A 21,629-nucleotide genomic window follows, 5' to 3' on the forward strand; every position below is an offset into this window, starting at 1 on the left:
ACACAAGGCACCAGCATAAACTCCCTCTCAAATGATTTTATTGACAACAATGATTATATAGAATTTACAGTTGTATATTTCCAACCCCTAAACTGGGTTACATAATTGTCAAAATGTGTATGATTGGCTTTCTGTTATAAACAAATAAAATGAATGGCTGTATTGTAATTTTCTCTCATTTTCCAAGTTAATTCTCATCTCATATGTAAATGTTTTCTTGGAATTTTGCAGCATTAGCAGCCTTGTGTCTGTTCTAAGAATGTTTTCCATAATCTTAGATGGAATGTTTTGGCCTTGCTCTTGTTCTAGACATGTTTGTATGACCTCATGGTCCAGTTCTGTCTGCATTTTTATCTAACCTATAGAGTCCGTCTGTCTAGGTAAAGAAGTACAAGATTGTATCAAGGTCATGTCATAATGTTATACTTGGTAAAGGCTGCCTATGATAAAAAAAATCAAAAACTTAGGAGAACAGGAATAAGTATTTCACTGGGACATAACTCCTGCATTTTTATTGTTTTCTATGGAATTATTACCCACTCAGCCATCTAATAATAATCTGTCAGCACTGTTCCCTCTAAGCCAGCGATTCTCAACCGGTGTGTCGCGACACACTAGTGTGTCGCCAAGCACCGGCTGGTGTGTCGCGTGCTCCCGGTCTCTCCTGCTGCTCTTTCTTCCCTGCTGCCGTTGCCGCCAGGCTATCAGAACGTTCAAGCCCAGCGGGAACGGCAGCGGCGCTAGAAGAAGCTCTGGCACCCGTGGCTGACCTTTGTTTCTTCCCGTGCCCCCCCCCCCCCGTGACCCGGAACAGGAAGTGATACGCAGTGCGCGGGAAGGAGAAAGAGTCGGCCCGTGCCGCGTGGAAAAGTAGCAGCAGCAGCAGCATCGGCCCCCGAGCAATTGAAGCAGCCAGAAAGGAGACAGCAGCTTGAGCCTCCCGCGGCCGATGGGATTCTTCTTTCTTGGCCTGCGGGGGCTGGAGGAGGAGGCTGCTGCAGCTACCATTTGTGCTCGGGGCGGGGAAGAGGAAGTGAGTGAGAGAAAGAAGCAGCCAGCCTGCGTGTGATTGAGAGCATGTGTGTGAGTGAGAGAAACTGGTCAGAGAGCTGATGTGTGTGTATATGTGAGAGACAATGAAAGTGACTGCTCAAGGAGATGACTGATGTGTATGTGAGAGTGTGAGACAGTCAGGGATGTGACTGATGTGTGTGTGTGTGTGTGTGTGTGTGAGAAAAGCATGGAAGTGAGAAGCCTGATTATGTGATAGAGAGCATGGGAGTGGGAAGCCTGTGTGTGTGTGTGTGCATGCATGAGCGAGAGACTGGTTGGTAAGGTGATGGTGTGTGTGAATGTGAGAGAAAGAATGTGATTCAGGGAATGAGAAGCCTGTGCAGTGGAGAGAGAGCATGGAAATGAGAGAGAGACTGGTGTGTGTGTGTGTATGTGTGTGTGTAACAGAGAGAAAGTGATTATGGGAGTGAGAAGCCTGTGCATGTGAAGAGAGTGAGCATGGGAGTGAGAAACCTGGGTGTGTGTGAGACACAGCATGGGAGGGAGAAACCTGTATATGTAAGACAGAACATGGAAATGGGAAGCCTGTGTGTGTGTGTATGCATGAGAGAGATCAGGTGACTGGTGTGTGTGTGAGAGAGAAAGAAAGTGATTATGGGAATGAGAAGCCTGTGCATGTGAAGAGTGAGCATGGGAGTGAGAAACCTGGGTGTGTGTGAGACACAGCATGGGAGTGAGAAACCTGTATATCTGAAAGAGAACATGGGAGTGGGAAGCCTGTGTGTGTGTATGCATGAGAGAGATCAGGTGACTGGTGTGTGTTTGTGTGTGTCTGTGAGAGAAAGAAAGTGATTATGGGAATGAGAAGCCTGTGCATGTGGAGAGAACAAGCATGGGAGTGAGAGACTGGTGAGTGTGTGTGAGACAGAGAAAGTGATTATGAGAGTGATAAGCCCGTATATGTAAGTAGAACACAGGAGTGGGAAGCCTGTGTGTGTGTATGGCATGAGAGAAACTGTTCAGGAAGGTGACTGGTGTGTGTGTCAAAGACTGTTTGGGAGATGATTGGTGTGTGAGAGACAGAAACTGGTCTTTGTGTTTGAAGCTTTGGTCTCCAGTTTTTTTGGTAAAATGAGAGATATGAGTGATGTGATCCATTTACTGTTTTAAAAAAAAGCCCTTTCTACACACTTTTAGAGGAAGTAATTGTGTAAAAAAAAAAAAAAGATTTTCAGCAATAAACTGAGTAGATGTTGCAACAGAGCTTTCACTCCTAGATAATATGAAAATTCAATTGTTACTTGTGTGGTAAAGTGTAAATAAAGGCTACTTAGTCCCCTTATTTAAATGTTTCCCATGTTTCTCAGATCATGCCTGAGAAATATATTAGTGGAGTATGTTTTTGCTAGTCTGGAGCAAAGTGGAGCCAGCCTGATTCCTCTCTCACATTTCTGCAGGTAGAGATACCTGGGAAATGTCATGTTTCTGGGGATCTACCTAATAAACAAGGCAGTACTCAACTTATTTTTATAAAATTGGGTTTGCAGTGAAGCAAGATTAACAGAAATCCTCTTGATTAATAAATGGATCAAAGATCCCAATTCCACGGTGAACCTTTTTTAAACGTGATGTTGTACGTGTGTGTACGTAAAACAAAAAAAAAATGTAAAAGGGGTCTTGGATGATGGTTTGCGCTCTAGCTTTAAGAGCAGGTGAAATTGGTTTACTTTAGCCAAGGCTACTCCTGTGAACCAAGTCAGATATACAGAGTAAAAGGTGTTTGGCAATGGCCTGAGACAGAGTAGTAGGAGGAGGACAGAGTCGCAGAGGTGCTGATGTGAACATATTGCCACAGTGTGCTCTGATAATCTGAAGGGAAGTTACCTCTTGCAGTAAAGCTGTTCACATTGAATCTTGTATTACTATTATAATTGTGGTACTCTGATTTCTCTTGGCATTTGTGGTGATGTCAGACAGTGTCTGAACTCTTTTTATGCTACACAAGTTAGAGCAACCCAAACAATATATTACAGACCCAACGGCTAGTGTTATGGTTCTCTGAAAATAATAGCCAACATCTGTAGAGAAATGCTTTTTATTAAATGCTATAAAATAATATAAATCTTAGACATTAAGTAATGTACCTTATGGAGAGGCAGAGTGCCACACAAGGCACCAGCATAAACTCCCTCTCAAATGATTTTATTGACAACAATGATTATATAGAATTTACAGTTGTATATTTCCAACCCCTAAACTGGGTTACATAATTGTCAAAATGTGTATGATTGGCTTTCTGTTATAAACAAATAAAATGAATGGCTGTATTGTAATTTTCTCTCATTTTCCAAGTTAATTCTCATCTCATATGTAAATGTTTTCTTGGAATTTTGCAGCATTAGCAGCCTTGTGTCTGTTCTAAGAATGTTTTCCATAATCTTAGATGGAATGTTTTGGCCTTGCTCTTGTTCTAGACATGTTTGTATGACCTCATGGTCCAGTTCTGTCTGCATTTTTATCTAACCTATAGAGTCCGTCTGTCTAGGTAAAGAAGTACAAGATTGTATCAAGGTCATGTCATAATGTTATACTTGGTAAAGGCTGCCTATGATAAAAAAAATCAAAAACTTAGGAGAACAGGAATAAGTATTTCACTGGGACATAACTCCTGCATTTTTATTGTTTTCTATGGAATTATTACCCACTCAGCCATCTAATAATAATCTGTCAGCACTGTTCCCTCTAAGCCAGCGATTCTCAACCGGTGTGTCGCGACACACTAGTGTGTCGCCAAGCACCGGCTGGTGTGTCGCGTGCTCCCGGTCTCTCCTGCTGCTCTTTCTTCCCTGCTGCCGTTGCCGCCAGGCTATCAGAACGTTCAAGCCCAGCGGGAACGGCAGCGGCGCTAGAAGAAGCTCTGGCACCCGTGGCTGACCTTTGTTTCTTCCCGTGCCCCCCCCCCCCCCGTGACCCGGAACAGGAAGTGATACGCAGTGCGCGGGAAGGAGAAAGAGTCGGCCCGTGCCGCGTGGAAAAGTAGCAGCAGCAGCAGCATCGGCCCCCGAGCAATTGAAGCAGCCAGAAAGGAGACAGCAGCTTGAGCCTCCCGCGGCCGATGGGATTCTCTTTCTTGGCCTGCGGGGGCTGGAGGAGGAGGCTGCTGCAGCTACCATTTGTGCTCGGGGCGGGGAAGAGGAAGTGAGTGAGAGAAAGAAGCAGCCAGCCTGCGTGTGATTGAGAGCATGTGTGTGAGTGAGAGAAACTGGTCAGAGAGCTGATGTGTGTGTATATGTGAGAGACAATGAAAGTGACTGCTCAAGGAGATGACTGATGTGTATGTGAGAGTGTGAGACAGTCAGGGATGTGACTGATGTGTGTGTGTGTGTGTGTGTGTGTGTGAGAAAAAGCATGGAAGTGAGAAGCCTGATTATGTGATAGAGAGCATGGGAGTGGGAAGCCTGTGTGTGTGTGTGTGCATGCATGAGCGAGAGACTGGTTGGTAAGGTGATGGTGTGTGTGAATGTGAGAGAAAGAATGTGATTCAGGGAATGAGAAGCCTGTGCAGTGGAGAGAGAGCATGGAAATGAGAGAGAGACTGGTGTGTGTGTGTGTATGTGTGTGTGTAACAGAGAGAAAGTGATTATGGGAGTGAGAAGCCTGTGCATGTGAAGAGAGTGAGCATGGGAGTGAGAAACCTGGGTGTGTGTGAGACACAGCATGGGAGGGAGAAACCTGTATATGTAAGACAGAACATGGAAATGGGAAGCCTGTGTGTGTGTGTATGCATGAGAGAGATCAGGTGACTGGTGTGTGTGTGAGAGAGAAAGAAAGTGATTATGGGAATGAGAAGCCTGTGCATGTGAAGAGTGAGCATGGGAGTGAGAAACCTGGGTGTGTGTGAGACACAGCATGGGAGTGAGAAACCTGTATATCTGAAAGAGAACATGGGAGTGGGAAGCCTGTGTGTGTGTATGCATGAGAGAGATCAGGTGACTGGTGTGTGTTTGTGTGTGTCTGTGAGAGAAAGAAAGTGATTATGGGAATGAGAAGCCTGTGCATGTGGAGAGAACAAGCATGGGAGTGAGAGACTGGTGAGTGTGTGTGAGACAGAGAAAGTGATTATGAGAGTGATAAGCCCGTATATGTAAGTAGAACACAGGAGTGGGAAGCCTGTGTGTGTGTATGGCATGAGAGAAACTGTTCAGGAAGGTGACTGGTGTGTGTGTCAAAGACTGTTTGGGAGATGATTGGTGTGTGAGAGACAGAAACTGGTCATGGGGGCATGACTAGTATGGTGTGTGTGTGTGTGAGAGACATGGGACTAAGGAAGAGGACCATGAGTATAGAGCTTAGCCTCTACTGCTGCTTCTGCTGTGTGCTATGGCCTGCATGGAAGAGGAGTAGGAGAGCTGCTGGAGGGGGTAAGTAAAGGTGACTTTTTAAGTTTATTTTTCTTGATTGACTGCCATTTTAATTATTTAATATTATGTGATGTGTCTGCTTTTTTTGAAATATTTTTTGGTGTTTGGAGAATTTTTAATAGTTTTTATGAGTTTTTAACTGTTGGATGTTATTCTGTTCATAGCTGTTTAGAAACATTTATTTTGCTTATTAGTATAGTTTTACAATTATTTCTGTGTGGGGCTCTATAGCTGCTTGCTAGTTCTGTTTTCCTAATAAGAGGGATATTGGTTTTTAGGGCCTGATTTAATATTTGTAGTGTTGCCTTTTCATAGATAGGGTTGTTCCTGTTTGAGTGTATTCCATAATACAGGTGTAACTGTGTGCGGATTAGTTTATGTGCATTACTACAGATCCTGGGAGTATGTTAGGTCGGTTCTGTGTCTGTTACCGAGATGAGATATTTTACTAGCATGTAAGCGTTTTATCAGTCTTTGTTGTGTTTTCTCAAAAGGACATGCATTGGTGGTAAACTGCTGTCTTTTCATAAGTAGGGCTATTGAGCCTGGAAGTAGGAGTTTGAGTTGCTGTTACTGCGATGACACCAGAACCAGAATATCTTTTTTGTAGGGTGAGTTGTATGGGGAATGTCGTAATTCTGCTTTACATCCATTATTGTGGGTCAGGGGGGTTCCCATGGATGCAAACTGTACTTTTACATCTAGCCCCGTGACGATCATGGGTCAGTGTGTCACGCATGTGAGAACCATCTGTCGGGTGTGTCCCGACAGAAAAAAGGTTGAGAACCACTGCTCTAAGCTATGCACACGTACACAGGTCATCAATCCTGTGTGCAAGAAATTCTGATTATTGTTTGCATTATATTGGCTCATAGTGCACAAATTTGAACTTGGCTTATAAAATGTTACACAGAAAATATACACTATGTTAGAGGAGGAGCATGAATAGGATCCTTTTATGTTGAATGTTTTTCCCCTGAAAATAGTTGCTCGCTAGTCTAATTTATCCCCTTCACAACTTTAAATCATCGTGGCACAACATCAGATAGCCAGTCTTACTATAGACTAAAGAGTGTAAATGAGCATCATCAGGAGGGAACAAGATTGCCTTTGGTGTCTACCTGGCTAATAACTGTTTATGGATTTTTCCTTTAGCAGCTTGTCTATCCTATGTCTACAGCCTCTGGCAACAGATTCCACAGCTTGATTGTGAGCTGAGCGAAAAAATAATTCCTATGATTTGTTTTAAATCTGCCGATTGCTAGTTTCATGGAGTGTACCCTAGTCCTAATGTTGTTTAAAAGGGTAAATAACCATTCCCTATTTACCCACTCGTGATTTTATAAATTTCAATCATATCGCCTCTGTTGTCTTTTTTTTTTTTTTTTTTCCCCAAGCTAAGGAGCCCTAATCTGTTTAGCCTTTCTTTATCATTTTTGGCACCCTTCTCTGTACCTTTTCTATGTCTGTCTTTTTTTGAGCTGGGGTGACCAGAACTGCACACAACACAATACTCAAGGTGTGGTTGCACTATTGATCTGTACAAAGACATTATGATAATCTCAGTTTTGCTCTCTGTTCCTTTCCAAATAATTTCTAACATTCTATTTGTCTTTTTAACTGCTGCCACACACTGAGCCAAAGATTTCAAGGTATTGTCCACAAGGATTCACGTCTTTTTCTGGTGATGACTTCTAACACGGAATCCAGCATTGTGTACCTGTAGTTGGTTCTTATTAAGAACAAAGCAATCGGTTCGGTGATGGGCCTGGAGGGGACTAAAACATGAAAAGCTGGTGAAACTACGGGTCAGAACCTGTTTCCCTTGCTGATAATCTAGCTCCCCCAGGGTCCCTTGGACAGGGACTGGTTCCAAAGCAACTCTGAGTTGGCCCTGGAATGGTTCAGAGCTCTCCAAGACCTCCCAGTATTATGAGAAGGGAAGAAGCACCAGGAATTGGGAAGCCGCCTAAGCCATTTTAACTCTGCATCAGACTATTTAGGTCAGGATTTCATTGGAATGAGTGACCCCCAGAAATATTCTTTCCCACACGCTATTAATGCCAGTAGCTAGTAAGACACCCATTCCCATGGACAGGGATCAGCCTGGTGAGATCCTCAAGGAGACTCAAATTTTCTATCTTAAAAAAAAGAAAATCCTAGGATGGTCCTGCTTGGGCAGTGTCTTCAGATTCCTCCTTGAGCCCTTCCTAGTCCTTTTCCATGTCTTTTCTTGGAAGATCTTTAGGTTATCCTTGGCAATGTTTGGGGATACTGGTGCACTCCGCTGGCTAGGACAGTCCTAGGGAATTGACTGAATAGGAAGAGGATAGTGCCTCAGTGGAAAGGCTGCTGAAGAAAGAGGAACAGGTAACGCATAATTCCAGGAGATGGCCTCTTGCAGCTCTTGGATAAGCAATGACAGTGTTTCCCAGTCAATGTGCCTTCAGACTTTGAAGTGTGCCATGGAAAAATCACCACTGTGAGATACTCAGATTCAGGCCAGTACCTGGACTCTGCTCTCAGTGCCTCACAGCATGAAAAGACACCAGCAGAAGCTTTAAAAAAAATGCATAGGAGCTCCCTTCTGAGAACATGTGTAATCATGCATACCTTGTCTTCCTAACCACAGCTTGAGCTTGGAGTGTGCTAAATAATGGACAGCATGCAGGGCATGGATAGCACTGAGCACTGGATGTGACTGATTCTGAGTGTTGGGAGCAGCAGCAGTGAAGGAGCTCTGGCAGTTGGGGGCAGACGCAGTCCAACGGGACTGCGGTGGATTATAAAGAAGAAGTAATACCAAGGAATTTGCAAAAGGCTGCCTTACGACGCTCTCAAATAAATTTTGAAGGACACCCCCTGAAGCAGGACGTCATCGTCCGAAACACAGCTGTGTCGGGTGAACTACCATGGAGTAGATGAGTATTTGTGTCCCCCTCCTTACATTTGCGGAGATTGTGTGACAATTGATTTTATGATAAAAGAAAATAGAAAAAATAACTAAAAACGGATAATTTAAATTAAAGCAAGGTGACCCTATACATTAACAGAGTCTGTTGCACAATACAGACCCTTAAAGTAAGGGGCCTACATACATTTGGTTTTGCACATACATGAGGTGTTTAAATTATACCTGTGGTACCACTTGATTGGTGATATTGTATTTTCTGAAAGCCATAGTGATGATTTCATATAGACTTGTGCTGTGGGTACTTCTTTGCCATTTTGGCGAAATCACGATTTGGTAGGTTTTGGTGAATATCCAAGCTACCACTGTTGGTTTTCTCCTTATCAGCTGCCATTTATTTTTTGATCTTATAATCTGCCTTTGCAATAGCGCTCAAGGTGGCTCACAACATAAACTATATAAACTAATATGGCAATAAATCACGGTGAACCTAGAAGATATGGTAGACCTGATTGACAAACTGAAGAGTAGTAAATCACCTGGACCGGATGGTATACACCCCAGAGTTCTGAAGGAACTAAAAAATGAAATTTCAGACATATTAGTAAAAATGTATAACCTATCATTAAAATCATCCATTGTACCTGAAGACTGGAGGATAGCTAATGTAATCCCAATATTTAAAAAGGGCTCCAGGGGCAATCTGGGAAACTACAGACCGGTTAGCCTGACTTCAGTGCCAGGAAAAATAGTGGAAAGTGTTCTAAACATCAAAATCACAGAACAGATAGAAAGACGAGGTTTAATGGAACAAAGTCAGCATGGCTTTACCCAAGGCAAGTCTTGCCTCACAAATCTGCTTCACTTTTTTGAAGGAGTTAATAAACATGTGGATAAAAGTGAACCGGTAGATGTAGTATACTTGGATTTTCAGAAGGCATTTGACAAAGTTCCTCATGAGAGGCTTCTAGGAAAAGTAAAAAGTCATGGGATAGGTGGCGATGTCCTTTCGTGGATTGCAAACTGGCTAAAAGACAGGAAACAGAGAGTAGGATTAAATGGACAATTTTCTCAGTGGAAGGGAGTGGGCAGTGGAGTGTCTCAGAGATCTGTATTGGGACCCTTACTTTTCAATATATTTATAAATGATCTGGAACGAAATACGACGAGTGAGATAATCAAATTTTCAGATGATACAAAATTGTTCAGAGGAGTTAAATCACAAGCAGATTGTGATAAATTGCAGGAAGACCTTGTGAGCCTGGAAAATTGGGCATCAAAATGGCATATAGGGAAAAATAACCCATGCTATAGTTACATAATGTTAGGTTACATATTAGGTGCTACAACCGAAGAAAGAGATCCCGGCGTCATAGTGGATAACACATTGAAATCGTTGGTACAGTGTGCTGCGGCAGTCAAAAAAGCAAACAGAATGTTGGGAATTATTAGAAAGGGAATGGTGAATGAAACGGAAAATGTCATAATGCCTCTGTATCGCTCCATGGTGAGACCGCACCTTGAATACTGTGTACAATTCTGGTCGCCGCATCTCAAAAAAGATATAATTGCGATGGAGAAGGTACAGAGAAGGGCCACCAAAATGATAAGGGGAATGGAACAGCTCCCCTATGAGGAAATACTAAAGAGGTTAGGACTTTTCAGCTTGGAGAAGAGACGGCTGAGGGGGGATATGATAGAGGTGTTTAAAATCATGAGAGTTCTAGATTGGGTAATGTGAATCGGTTATTTACTCTTTCGGATAATAGAAAGACTAGGGGGCACTCCATGAAGTTAGCATGGGGCACATTTAAAAGTAATCGGAGAAAGTTCTTTTTCACTCAATGCACAATTAAACTCTGGAGTTTGTTGCCAGAGGATGTGGTTAGTGCAGTTAGTATAGCTGTGTTTAAAAAAGGATTGGATAAGTTCGTGGAGGAGAAGTCCATTACCTGCTATTAATTAAGTTGACTTAGAAAATAGCCACTGCTATTACTAGCAATGGTAACATGGAATAGACTTAGTTTTTGGGTGCTTGCCAGGTTCTTATGGCCTGGATTGGCCACTGTTGAAAACAGGATGCTGGGCTTGATGGACCCTTGCTCTGACCCAGCATGGCATGTTCTTATGTTCTTATAATACGATACAGGAGAGCCAATAAGAAACATATCAGTCATAAGCATTCAAACTAAAAAAAAAAAAAAGTCCATATAAAACATTACAAAAACTCAAGTGCAAACAATATCAGACATAACATAATCAAAGCAGAAGGTAATTACTTCAAAAATTCTTCGTACGTAAGAGATTTAGGCACCCTCTTAGATAACCAGTTCAACTTTAAAAGATTTGTTAACAATACAACTAAAGAATGCTTTTTCAAATTACAAGTCCTTAAAAAACTTAAACCCCTTCTACACTTCTATGATTTCCGTTTGGTTCTTCAATCTATCTTACTCACTAAAATCGATTATTGTAACTCTTTGTTGCTCGGTCTCCCTGCTGTAACTATAAAGCCACTACAGATGTTACAGAACTCAGCTGCCAGGATTTTGACAAATACAAAAAAGAGGGATCACATCACTCCAATCCTGTACCACCTCCACTGGCTCCCCATCAAATATAGAATTATATACAAAGTACTAACCATCATACACAAAAACTTACACAATCTTGCCCCACTCGATCTCACTTTCCAGATTCGCCCTAAATACTCCAACAGACCTTTGAGAAGAGCTTACCTTGGTACCCTCTTCGTCCCTCAAGCTAAAACATCTCTAAGAAAAAGGGCCTTTTCTACCGCTGGTCCCTCTAACTGGAACACTCTCCCTCCTGACCTTCGACAAGAGATTTGCCCAATCTCCTTTAAGAAAAAACTTAAAACTTGGTTATTCAAGCTTGCCTTTCCAGAACCATCTTGTTAGCTTAAAGCATTCTCTTCATCTCTTACTACACTTCTCTGTTTATTTCTCTCCCTTATATGGTTTGATCTGTTATTAGTCTTAATCTTAGTCTTTTTCATTTATTCTGGTTCCCTCTGAAGAGACCCTTAGTCACTCTTTTGACTTTTTGACTTTCCCTTTTATTTTTATTTATTTATGTATTTTTATTTTATTTTATTTTTATTTTATTTTATTTATTATTTTTATTTTATTCTATTTCATTCCATTTATGTCTTCCGCTATTCCCCACTCCTCTTTATACATACCTTCTCCCTAACTAAGCCTAGTACAAGAACAACATATTTTGATTTATACATTTACTGGACTTTTATCACTTATGACCTTCATTACTATGTAATCCAATTCCAATTCTTATCTACCTTGATTACTATGTAATTTAAATTGTATATTTAGTTTTTCTTCTCTTTGACTATTACTTAAAGTTGCTTAAATGTTCATTGTTCCATGTAAGGCCGTTTGGCATGTTTTTGTTCTTTGTAAACCGGTTTGATTTGCATCTAATGTAGGAAGATCGGTATAGAAAAACAAAAAATAAATAAATAAATAAATAATCATCCAAAAATGCAAAAGAGCATAAACTATAAAAGCATAGAGCTGAAGGTCACCCTGGACAAGAGATTAACATTTACCTTCTTATGATTAATCTACTTTAAATCACTCGAATCAATTATGTTAACTTTTCAGTTTCCAAACACTTTTCATCTAAGCTAGGAGAACTGCTAGCATCCAACTTCAGATCCTGTCTAGTTCTTGTGCTATATGCCCTTAAGCAAATACTGTTAGAAGCAAATTAACAGTAGAATTGATAACATACTTCCATTTTCCCCTTACTCCTTTTGAAACTTATACACAGTTCACATAGTGCAAGTTCTATGTAAGAACTGCCATATTGGTTCAGATTGAGGACCCATCAAGTCCAGTATCCTGTTTCCAGCAGTGGCCAATCCAGGTCACAAGTATCTGGCAGGGTCCCAAATAGTAGACAGATCCCATGCTGCTAACACCCAGTATTGTGCTGCAAGGCTATCCACCCTAAAGAGGACTGACTGTGCGTTTCTGAAATATTAAATGATAAACTTTGATCCCAACAAAGTTTGGACAATGTCTGTTTGGAAAATGGCTGGATAAGTTGGATTTATCATTATTATTCAGGAAGGCTGAGAGGAAAATGCTTTCCTGTTGGGAAATGGGTAGAGCGAATACACCACCAGAGATCAAATATCACAAAACCTGTTGCACCTTGTATGTGAATTGCATTTATATTGAAACTTTTTGTTCTTTTATTCTCCTGATCACCAGTCATTGGTAATAGCTTCTGGGGCAGGATGGGGTGAATGAGCAGAGTGTTTATTTTTCTGTTAGTCTGTATTGACCTTGAACACCATAGTGGATAAAGCCAATGTCAGTCTGCATCTGTTGACTGCCTCAGGGCATAATCTTGAGAAGTCCATGTACTGATTTCTTCTTTCTTTCATCTCTTCCACTACATACTCCATAGAAACATTTTCATTTTAAAACAGTTGGGAAGAAATACTTTAACCTTTTGTGTCAGAATACCTTTAAATTTATGTTCTATCGGGTATGGCTGGCTGTTTCAAGCTTTATGGGGGGGTTTTTTGGGTTTTTTTCCCCCAAAATCCTTTTTATTTCTCTGCTGGTGGTAAAGTGTTTATATTTTTCCCTCATTTCCTTCTCAGTGTTTGAACAACTCAAAATTCACTGAGAGTGGAATTTCCCGTGCAGAATGTCCACTTTTATTTGTCGCTCAATGGATCCTTGGTTGTGAAAGGGAAGGCAAAGATCAACCGGGGCCTAAGGCAGTGCACCAGGAATGAAGTTGGGCAGACTTGACGGGCCGTATCTGCGCCTGCTTTCTGTTGCTGAACATACTTGGTCTAGTTTGGAATGTTTTAACTCAAGTCTTGTGAGTCTGTGTGTCCAGAAGCCTGAAAAGCACATATTTAAGACTTCTGCTTTGATATTAAAGCTTGTGTGTGACAGACCTCCTGACCAAAATTCCTGAATAGGAGGAACTAGGATGCATTCCTTACTGTTATTATGATTTGAATTTTTCTTTCCCAGGAGGAGGATTATGCTTGATTAAAATGCTGCATGTTTGCTTATTTTACTATTCTTAACCTTTTAGAGTTGTGAGATTTGAGAAGTTTCCACTTGTGCCTGGCTTTTATGCTGGTAGAAGCCAATTCTGGAATTGGGATCTTGAGGCCGTTCGCTGCAGGGTCTTCTGCAGTAAAAGCATGGGACTGACACCTCACCCTTTATTCTGGAGATTCCTGTTGCAATTGCTGGTGGCCTTCTCCTCATATTTATTTAGTGTAATCTCTATTTACTTAGATTTCAGGTTAAGTCTCAAGGTTTATATTAAACTTGAGTTTCTTCAGCTTCTAACCTCTGTGGTATTCTGTTTGTTTTCAGTGTTCAAAATAAACCTCATGAAACTCTGAGAGGCCGATTGTAGAAAGGTGCATTCTGGCCAACGCATAGCTTTGCATGCATTTGAGCGCTCATTCACAGGCCGCTAGCTTTACTCCTTATTCAGTAAGGGGCAATAGCGCGTCGAAAACGTGCGTCCAACCCCTCCGAAATTAATAGCGCCCACGACATGCAAGTGCATGTTAATGGCCCTATTAGTTATTCCCGCGCGATACAGAAAGTAAAATGTGCAGCCAAGCCGCATATTTTAATTTCTGCCGGCGCCGGGGTAGTGCACAGAAAAGCAGTAAAAACTGCTTTTCTGTGCACCCTCCGACTTAATATCATGGCGATATTAAGTCGGAGGCCCCAAAGTAAAAATAAATAAATAAATAAATAAATTAAAAATCGGCCCGCAGGTTGGAAGACAGATGCTCAATTATGCCGGCATCCGTTTTCCGGACCCGTGGCTGTCAGCGGGTTTGAGAACAGACGCCGGCAAAATTGAGTGTCGGCTGTCAAACCCGCTGACAGCCGCCGCTTCTGTCAAAAAGGAGGTGCCAGGGACGCGCTAGTGTCCCTAGCGCCTCCTTTTACTGCGGGCCCTAATTTGCATAGGCCACCCTCCTGAATCGCGCGCCCAGGAGAGCGGGCGCTCACCAGTTCTCCTGCACGTTTTTCTGAATCGGCCCGTTTGTGAGAGCAAACTTTACTACCGATGCAGGAAGGAGTTTTATGCTCACAAAATGAGCGTTCTGAAATGGGAGTACTACGTAATGCCCTTGTATGGAAATCCCCTGCAAATGAGGGCATTAAACATTACTTTCTGATGCCGAGAGGTGCACTAGCCAAATACAGTCTTTATTAGCGCTGGAAACTAAACTCTAAGCTCAGAGTTGGAGTTAGGTTTACAGCACTACCACACTAGCACTTAAAACTGTAAAGAAACAGAAAAAAAAAGTCAAATACACTTAGCAATTAAGTACTGACTTATTCAGTGAAGTGGCAGCAGCTGCCACCATTTAGCCAGATATGTACTGACTTATCCGGCTATCTGGCGAGTTTTGCCGCTACCATGTACGTCAGTACATATCCAGCTAAGTGGCAGTGATGGCAGCTGATGCTGTACAATCTGCCTGTCAGGGTCATAACACACAACACACCCTTCCTGAGTTAAAATATGCGTTGGACCTGTTTGCTGAAATCTAGCATACAGCGTTTTAATGCCCAGATTGCTGCTTTGGCCAGTCAGTCGGGAAGAACCTCTGCTCTGAACCATCTGATGCCCTACTGTATCAGTTCACAACTGTGAATCTGAGTCTGCTCCGTACGTGATAGCCTTTAAAGTCGCATCAGGCTAATGCTGGTCCTTAGTGCCACAGAGCTGTGTGCAAGCCAGCTCTGGCAGTAAAAGCACAAATCCCAGGCCTCCAACTAATGTAATTTCCGATCCTTCTTTCTTTAATAACTCATGTGGTACAGTAAAAATAGAAGCTAATTATTGTTTAGTGGAAACAAACAGCTGTATTTTCTCCCTCTTTCTTTAGAGCAGTGGAAAGAGCTCTGTGCTGGAAAGCCTTGTCGGCAGGGATTTGCTCCCCAGAGGCACTGGAGTTGTCACCCGAAGGCCCCTTATCTTGCAGCTGGTGCACGTGTCTGCGGAAGATCGTCAGAAAACAATCGGAGATGAAAATGGTAAGATCGATACTGTGGAATTTAGACCTCTGTGTACTTCCTGTGATAATTCCTGAACCCATTTGACTCTGCAGCACACGTTGGAAAAGCCTTCTCCGTGTGCTGAAGAATAGAGAGAATATAATGGGATGAATTTTCAAAGACTGGCACAAACTTTGTGTAGGTACATAGAGCATTTCCAGACGGCCACGAATATGCATTATGCTCTTCCCACATAGCAGGAAAAAAAAGAGGGCATTGCGAGTCCGTTCCGGGGCGGAGTTGGAAAGTAAGTGCGCGCCCACATGTATTTTATTATCAAAGTATGCACATATATCATCAAAGTTACATGCATTTTTACATCTAATCAAGTTGCAGAAAGGAGCTCTGACTTCCCATTTGACTGCAGTTTTTTAGTCGAGGGAGGGCGTGGTGGACGGGTGCTTTGAAATCTGCACACAAGTATAAGCGAGCTACGTGCATACGTCAACCAACTTTATAAAATGCCTGCCTCCACACACAAAATGGGGGTTATGCACACAGGTTACCATTATTTTGTGTGCAAAATTATATGCATCTACTTTTATTAAATAGATATGTAAACCGCTGGATCCCTACATGAAGAAAGAGTGCATGCCGAAACATTTGCGTGTACTTCGGGGTGTTTTGTAAATTGCGTGGCTCCCACGGCACGGTTGATAAAACACAGGTGTAACTTCTAATACGTGCGGGTGCCGAGTTATGCACCCTCCCTGAGAACAGCAGCTTAGCATAACTTTCAAAATTTGGGTTTTGCTCAGCTGCTGGGGGGCAGAGAGGAGTAATAACAAGAAGAATGGTCAGTAAGGTACTTTAAGAAGGTTATTTGTAGAGAATAAATAGTTGGGATCAACATGTAAAGTTACCATTATGAAACTGTCCACTACTGGACACATCTGTCTTAACTGGGTTTTCTCTTGCATATTAATTAAACCTTACTACAAACCTGCTGCATGGCTCTTTGGTTTCAGTGCAGACAAATATATGTGTATACTTGCATATTCCCGAAGAATAAATCAAACGAGAAAATGCAAGATTCTCAAAACAACCCACTGACTAAGACATGAAAATTATCATTTCATTTTAATTAGCCATACTCTTGGCCTTATGTACTGGATCAGTTTTAATACGTACTAGAAAATTTCACTTGATAGATAATGCCTGCCTACGAATAACACCTCTGTAACCAATCTTTGTTTGTTTGACTTATAACTATGAATGTCACTTTGTAAACCGTTGTGATCTATACATGGAGCGACAGTATATAAAATGTCTAAATAAAATAAATATTCCTGTGCACTCTCACCTCTGCATAATTGTAACAAAAATGGAGGCAACCGCAGTGGACCCCTGAGTGGAAGGAAAGACGGCTGCTGTTGCTGTTCAAAGGGACAGCACTGAGGGTAAGTCTCTCAGAGGAGACCTCCCTCCAACAGCCTTGGCTGGTGGCAGTGTGGGTTCTCAGGCGTGCCTTCTGGGGTAGGAAACTGTATACAAGCGGGGGAAAGTGGGGGTAGGGGGAGTGGTCTTTGGGAGCTGCCCGGTCAGTCGGGTTTTCAGGATACCCACGGTGAGTATGCAAACGAGAGATTTGTACTCGTAATGCATACTCAATGTGGATAATCTGAAGGGGCAGTCAGGCCAGACAGGTCCCAAGGACAAGGTTTAAAACCACTGCTTTAAGGCATATTTTGTCCTGTAAATGCACTTACAAAAAATATTCCAGAATCAGCAATCTCACAGATTTAACTTTTAACAACAACAAAAATTAATTTTCAGTAGTTTTTACTGTATTTTTAACCCAGAGTCGGTGGCACTGGAGCACGTGTTGATGCCATCAGGCAATGTTAACATGACACGTTTCCATTAATGGACGTGTGATGTATTGACCGTACGATAAGGACTTCAGTGCAGGCACATGGTGCTGTCTGACAAATCATCCCTTTTGTTAAGAGTATTGAGGGGAAGGAAAAGTCGTCATTAGCATCGTAAGCTGCTCATCTCTCCCCTGGGATGAATTTTGGAAGACATTATATGTTACCCACCCACCAGGCTTCTTGTTTGAGCTTGCAAGAAAAAAAAAGGCCAGCCCAAAGAATGGGAAGGCCACAGTAGAAATCCTCCCTTGTGGGAGCTAAACCGGATTCCTCGGGAAGGATCTGATGTCTGGGGGGAGAGCCCATACCATGGGGCAACGTTTATCCTGGGTGTGTCCTTGAGTGGAAAGGCTGAATAAAATAGCAACAGGTTCAGGGTTGTCCTTTTCAAATAGACGCTGTAAAGAATCTCTTTTTCACATTATCATTATTATAATGCATATGAAACATATAACCATATTGCTTGTTTTTGATAATGCATTGTCAATTGCCTTTAGAAAGTATTTATTTCTGGAGCAGTAACATACAGTCCAGAAGTAGCTAGTGTACCAGTGCTCAAAAGGAGATTTTTAAGAAAAGTAGAAATGGTCTGATATCAAATTTGCCCATTTGAACTCCTAAAGGGGAACCTTTTTTTTGTTGTTTTTTTTTTAAATATGTTCTGGGGCATGTACAGTACATTGAGCTAATGGATAAAATGCTTTGGCTTCTTGCACTTTCGTTTGTGATGTTTGATGTGTATTTTCCGAGGTAAAGATGACTCAGCTGCATGGTTTTGAGTAATTCAGTCTGAAAATGAATGTGTGGCATTTTAAAAGGAGATAGCAGAGTGCTGCCTTTCAGGCCATGAAGGTACTAACTCCTTTGCTCCTTGGGAATTCAGCATTAACCAGGCACGAGATTATTGTGATAGATTTTGTTCAGACAGCGCTAGAAGGGCCACCTTACCAGAGAAGGTAACAGGAAGGAGAGTGGAAAGGCAGAAAAGACTGGCGGGGGAGTTCTAATTCGAATAGAAATCTTGAGCCACACCAGGTACTTTACAAGCTCCCTCTTAGCCAGCCGTGATATGCTTGTTTAGATCCTTGAAGTAGCAGGCCAGCTTATCTAGTGTGAGGGATTTTGTGTAGCAGCAATGTGCTGCTTATCCAGGGACTCGTGCCAGTAGTACGCCATGCTGACACCCATTATTTTCAGAAAATAAGTTGGCAAGGGGCTCTTGCCAGCTTTTCAGGATATCCACAATGAATATGCATGAGAGAGATTTGCATACCCTGCCTCCTTTCTCGTGCATATTCATTGCAGATAACCTGACCTGTTTGTGGCTCTCGAGAACCAGAGTTGGCCACCCGTAGGCTATACCAACCAAAGCCATGTCCTCGCCTTGTCTTTGTGTGTTGTTTTTTGGGTTGTTTTATTTTTTTGTAGCTTGAATAAAAGCATGCATTCATTTGGATTTAACTTGATCTCCCTTTAATACATAACTGGAACAAGTCGTTAAGCTTTATAGCAAGGTTGGTTATTTCATTAAGCCCACGTGATTTTGGTTTTGCACCTTTAAGTGTCTGAGAGCATTCTTTTTGGAAAGGCATGGACACTGATCACCCGTTTACAATTTCAGAACGGGAGATTGCTACTGCTTGAGTATAGTTAGATTCGGTCAAGAGAATGTGTGCTGGCATTTTAAATTCTGTGGTGTGATAGGAAAGAAAATGGTTTTAGATTTCCTTACTTACAGGAAGGATGAAGGCCATGCAGGCTGCTCTCTGAGGTCTGCCTTTACAGTAGTCTGTTCTATGTGTTTCTATATTGCGAGTGAATCTATTGGGTTGATCTCGTTACAGATAATCAGATAAAATGACACGCTAGCCCTATTATCCATAAAGTAAGCTGCCTTTTGATATTTCTTTTAGTCTTTAAGCTGTTACTACTTCTCAACATACAAAGTACTATAGAAGAGATGAAGGTCTGCCACAGTTACTTTAGAGCCTGATTTACTAAGGTTGTTTTCCCATTCTGTCTCTATGGAAAAAGAATAAATCTGTCCCTTAATGCACCATTGCATGAAGCCTCCCCCCTTCCCCTAAATGTGCTGGTAGCTCCTGGATACCTGCACCTAATACGATTTGCCTTTTTTGCTTCACCTATCAACTTGGACCGAATTCACACCAGTCTCCCGGTCTTTCACTTCCCCCCTCTCCGCCTTACCCGATCTCGCTCAGTCTTTCTTATTCTGCTTCCCATCTTCAGCAGTCTCCATCTCTCTCAGTACGTGACCCCCTCAGCCAGTCCTCACTCTCTAGTCACATCCCACCTTGCTGTGCGCCAATGCTGCCACCAAAGAGGGCCCTCCTGAAGTCCACTGTGAATTTGAGGTGCGGATCAGAGCAGGATTTCTGTAGCACAGTGCTCAGACTGCAGGAGAGCCTCTGTTTCTCCTGCAGCAGCAGCTTAGTGCAGGATTTAAAAAAAACAAAACAAAAAACCATTGAGGAGCACCAAATCCCAGGTGCCGTGGTGCAGTTTCTAGTACCATGGCAACCTGGTTCTAGGGATTTGTCAAACCCTGATTTGATGGATGTAGGAATCAAGCCAATCAAATCCTCTTACTATGTAGGCCAGGGGTCTGCATCCTTGCCAAACTGAAGAGAGACTTTATGGGGTTTTGTCCCATCCCACAGACCTACCAGATCTCCTTTTCTAACAGCCCACGTGGCCAAAGCTGCTGCCGCCTTCCTCTGCTGGGGCCGCACGGGCTGAGGAGGAGGAGGCCGCTGCCTTGATTCTGCCCCTTTCTGCTGGGGCTGCACAGGCTGATGAGGGGTCCCCTCCTGCAGCCCCTGCGGCCATTAACTCCGCTCCTGTCTGCCCGGGGCTGCATGGGCCCATGATGAAGAAATTTCCCTGCGGCCTTCGGGACTTGATACTGAAGCCAGCGAAATGGGAGCTGCAGGAAAGGATGACACAGGTTGCTGACCCCCAATGTAGATGAATTGCTAGTAATTACAGCAGGAGGCTTCACTAGGAATCCTGCCAAAAATGTTATTTCTGTATAGTGTGCATAGTCTTAGACAAAGAAAATTTATTTATTTTTTAACCAGGTAGTTTCCTCTTCCTTTGGGGCTTCAAGCTCAGCCAAATCTAGGACTGGGATCTGGTGCCATGATCCTTCATTTGTGGCACCCCGGGGATTTTCCCCCCTGGTTTATATAATTTCCCAACTTACTTTAGCCCAGTCGTTGCAACGATAGTCCTTGGTCCAGGGCCATGCATCAGGGCTCCTTACAGAAGCCTGTAATCATGAAACCTGACATCCAGCACTGCACAATGATTCACTCCTCCCCCCACCCCCTCAGGAGCTCTGAACACAGCCTTGGCAGCCTCCCCAGCTCCAGCCAGTCAGGAGTTGAACTGGGGACCTTTCTTATGGCAGCGTTCAGAACTGCCCCTGAGCCACAGGGCCTTGAATATTTGATGTTAAAGATTTTATGTAACAACATAAGTTGCCATACTGGGTCAGATCAAGGGTCCATCAAGCCCTGCATCCTGTTTCTAATAATGGTGAATCCAGGATACAAGTACCTGGCAAATACCTAAACAGTAGATAAATTCCATGCCGCTAATGCCAGTAATAGCAGTGGCTATTCCCCAAGTCAACTTAATAGCAGTTTTTGATCCTCTCCTCCAGGAACTTGTCCAAACTCTAGTCCTATCATGATTTTATTGACCTCTGTCATATCCCTCCCAAGCCTTCTCTTCTCCAAGCTGAACAGGCCTTTCCTCATAGGGGAGCTGTTCTATCCCCTTTATCATTTTGGTCGCCCTTCTCTGTACTTTCTCCAGTGCAATTATATCTTTTTTAGAGATGCAGCAAATAGAATTGCACACAATACCAAAGGTGCGGTCTCACCATGGAGCGATACAGAGGCATTATGACATACTCCATTTTATTCTCCATTCCCTTCCTAATAATTCCTAACATTGTTTGTCTTTTTTGACTGCTGCAGCATACTGAACCGACGATTTCACTGTATTGTCCACTGTGCCACCTAGATTTCTTCCTGGGTGATAACTCCTAATATGGAAGCTAACATTATGCAACTATAGCATGGGTTACTTTTCCCTATATGCATCATCTTGGACTTGTCCACATTAAATTTCATCTGCCATTTGGATGTCCAGTCTTCCAGTCTCAAGAAACAACACGGAAGCCGATCCAATGTAGCAGAAAAGCCAACAAACCAGGAGTGGATCGATGTCAGAAGAAGTAGATTTTATTAATCATATGATAGACTGCCTG

The 21,629-nt window shown here is 42.5% G+C and overlaps 1 protein-coding gene across 6 annotated transcripts in view; it reads left to right on the forward strand.

Moving 5' to 3' along the window:
* The window catches only part of DNM1L (dynamin 1 like), a 162,211-nt gene that overhangs the window by 20,920 nt on the left and 119,662 nt on the right, over positions 1 to 21,629 (forward strand). For all 6 annotated transcript variants that reach the window (XM_029600030.1, XM_029600031.1, XM_029600032.1 and 3 more), the window contains exon 2: positions 15,287 to 15,434. In XM_029600030.1, the coding sequence (XP_029455890.1) occupies positions 15,287 to 15,434 (148 nt within the window). The remainder of the gene's footprint in view (positions 1 to 15,286; positions 15,435 to 21,629) is intronic.

The sequence above is a fragment of the Rhinatrema bivittatum genome, chromosome 4 (assembly GCF_901001135.1).
Source record: "Rhinatrema bivittatum chromosome 4, aRhiBiv1.1, whole genome shotgun sequence".
Taxonomy (NCBI): domain Eukaryota; kingdom Metazoa; phylum Chordata; class Amphibia; order Gymnophiona; family Rhinatrematidae; genus Rhinatrema; species Rhinatrema bivittatum.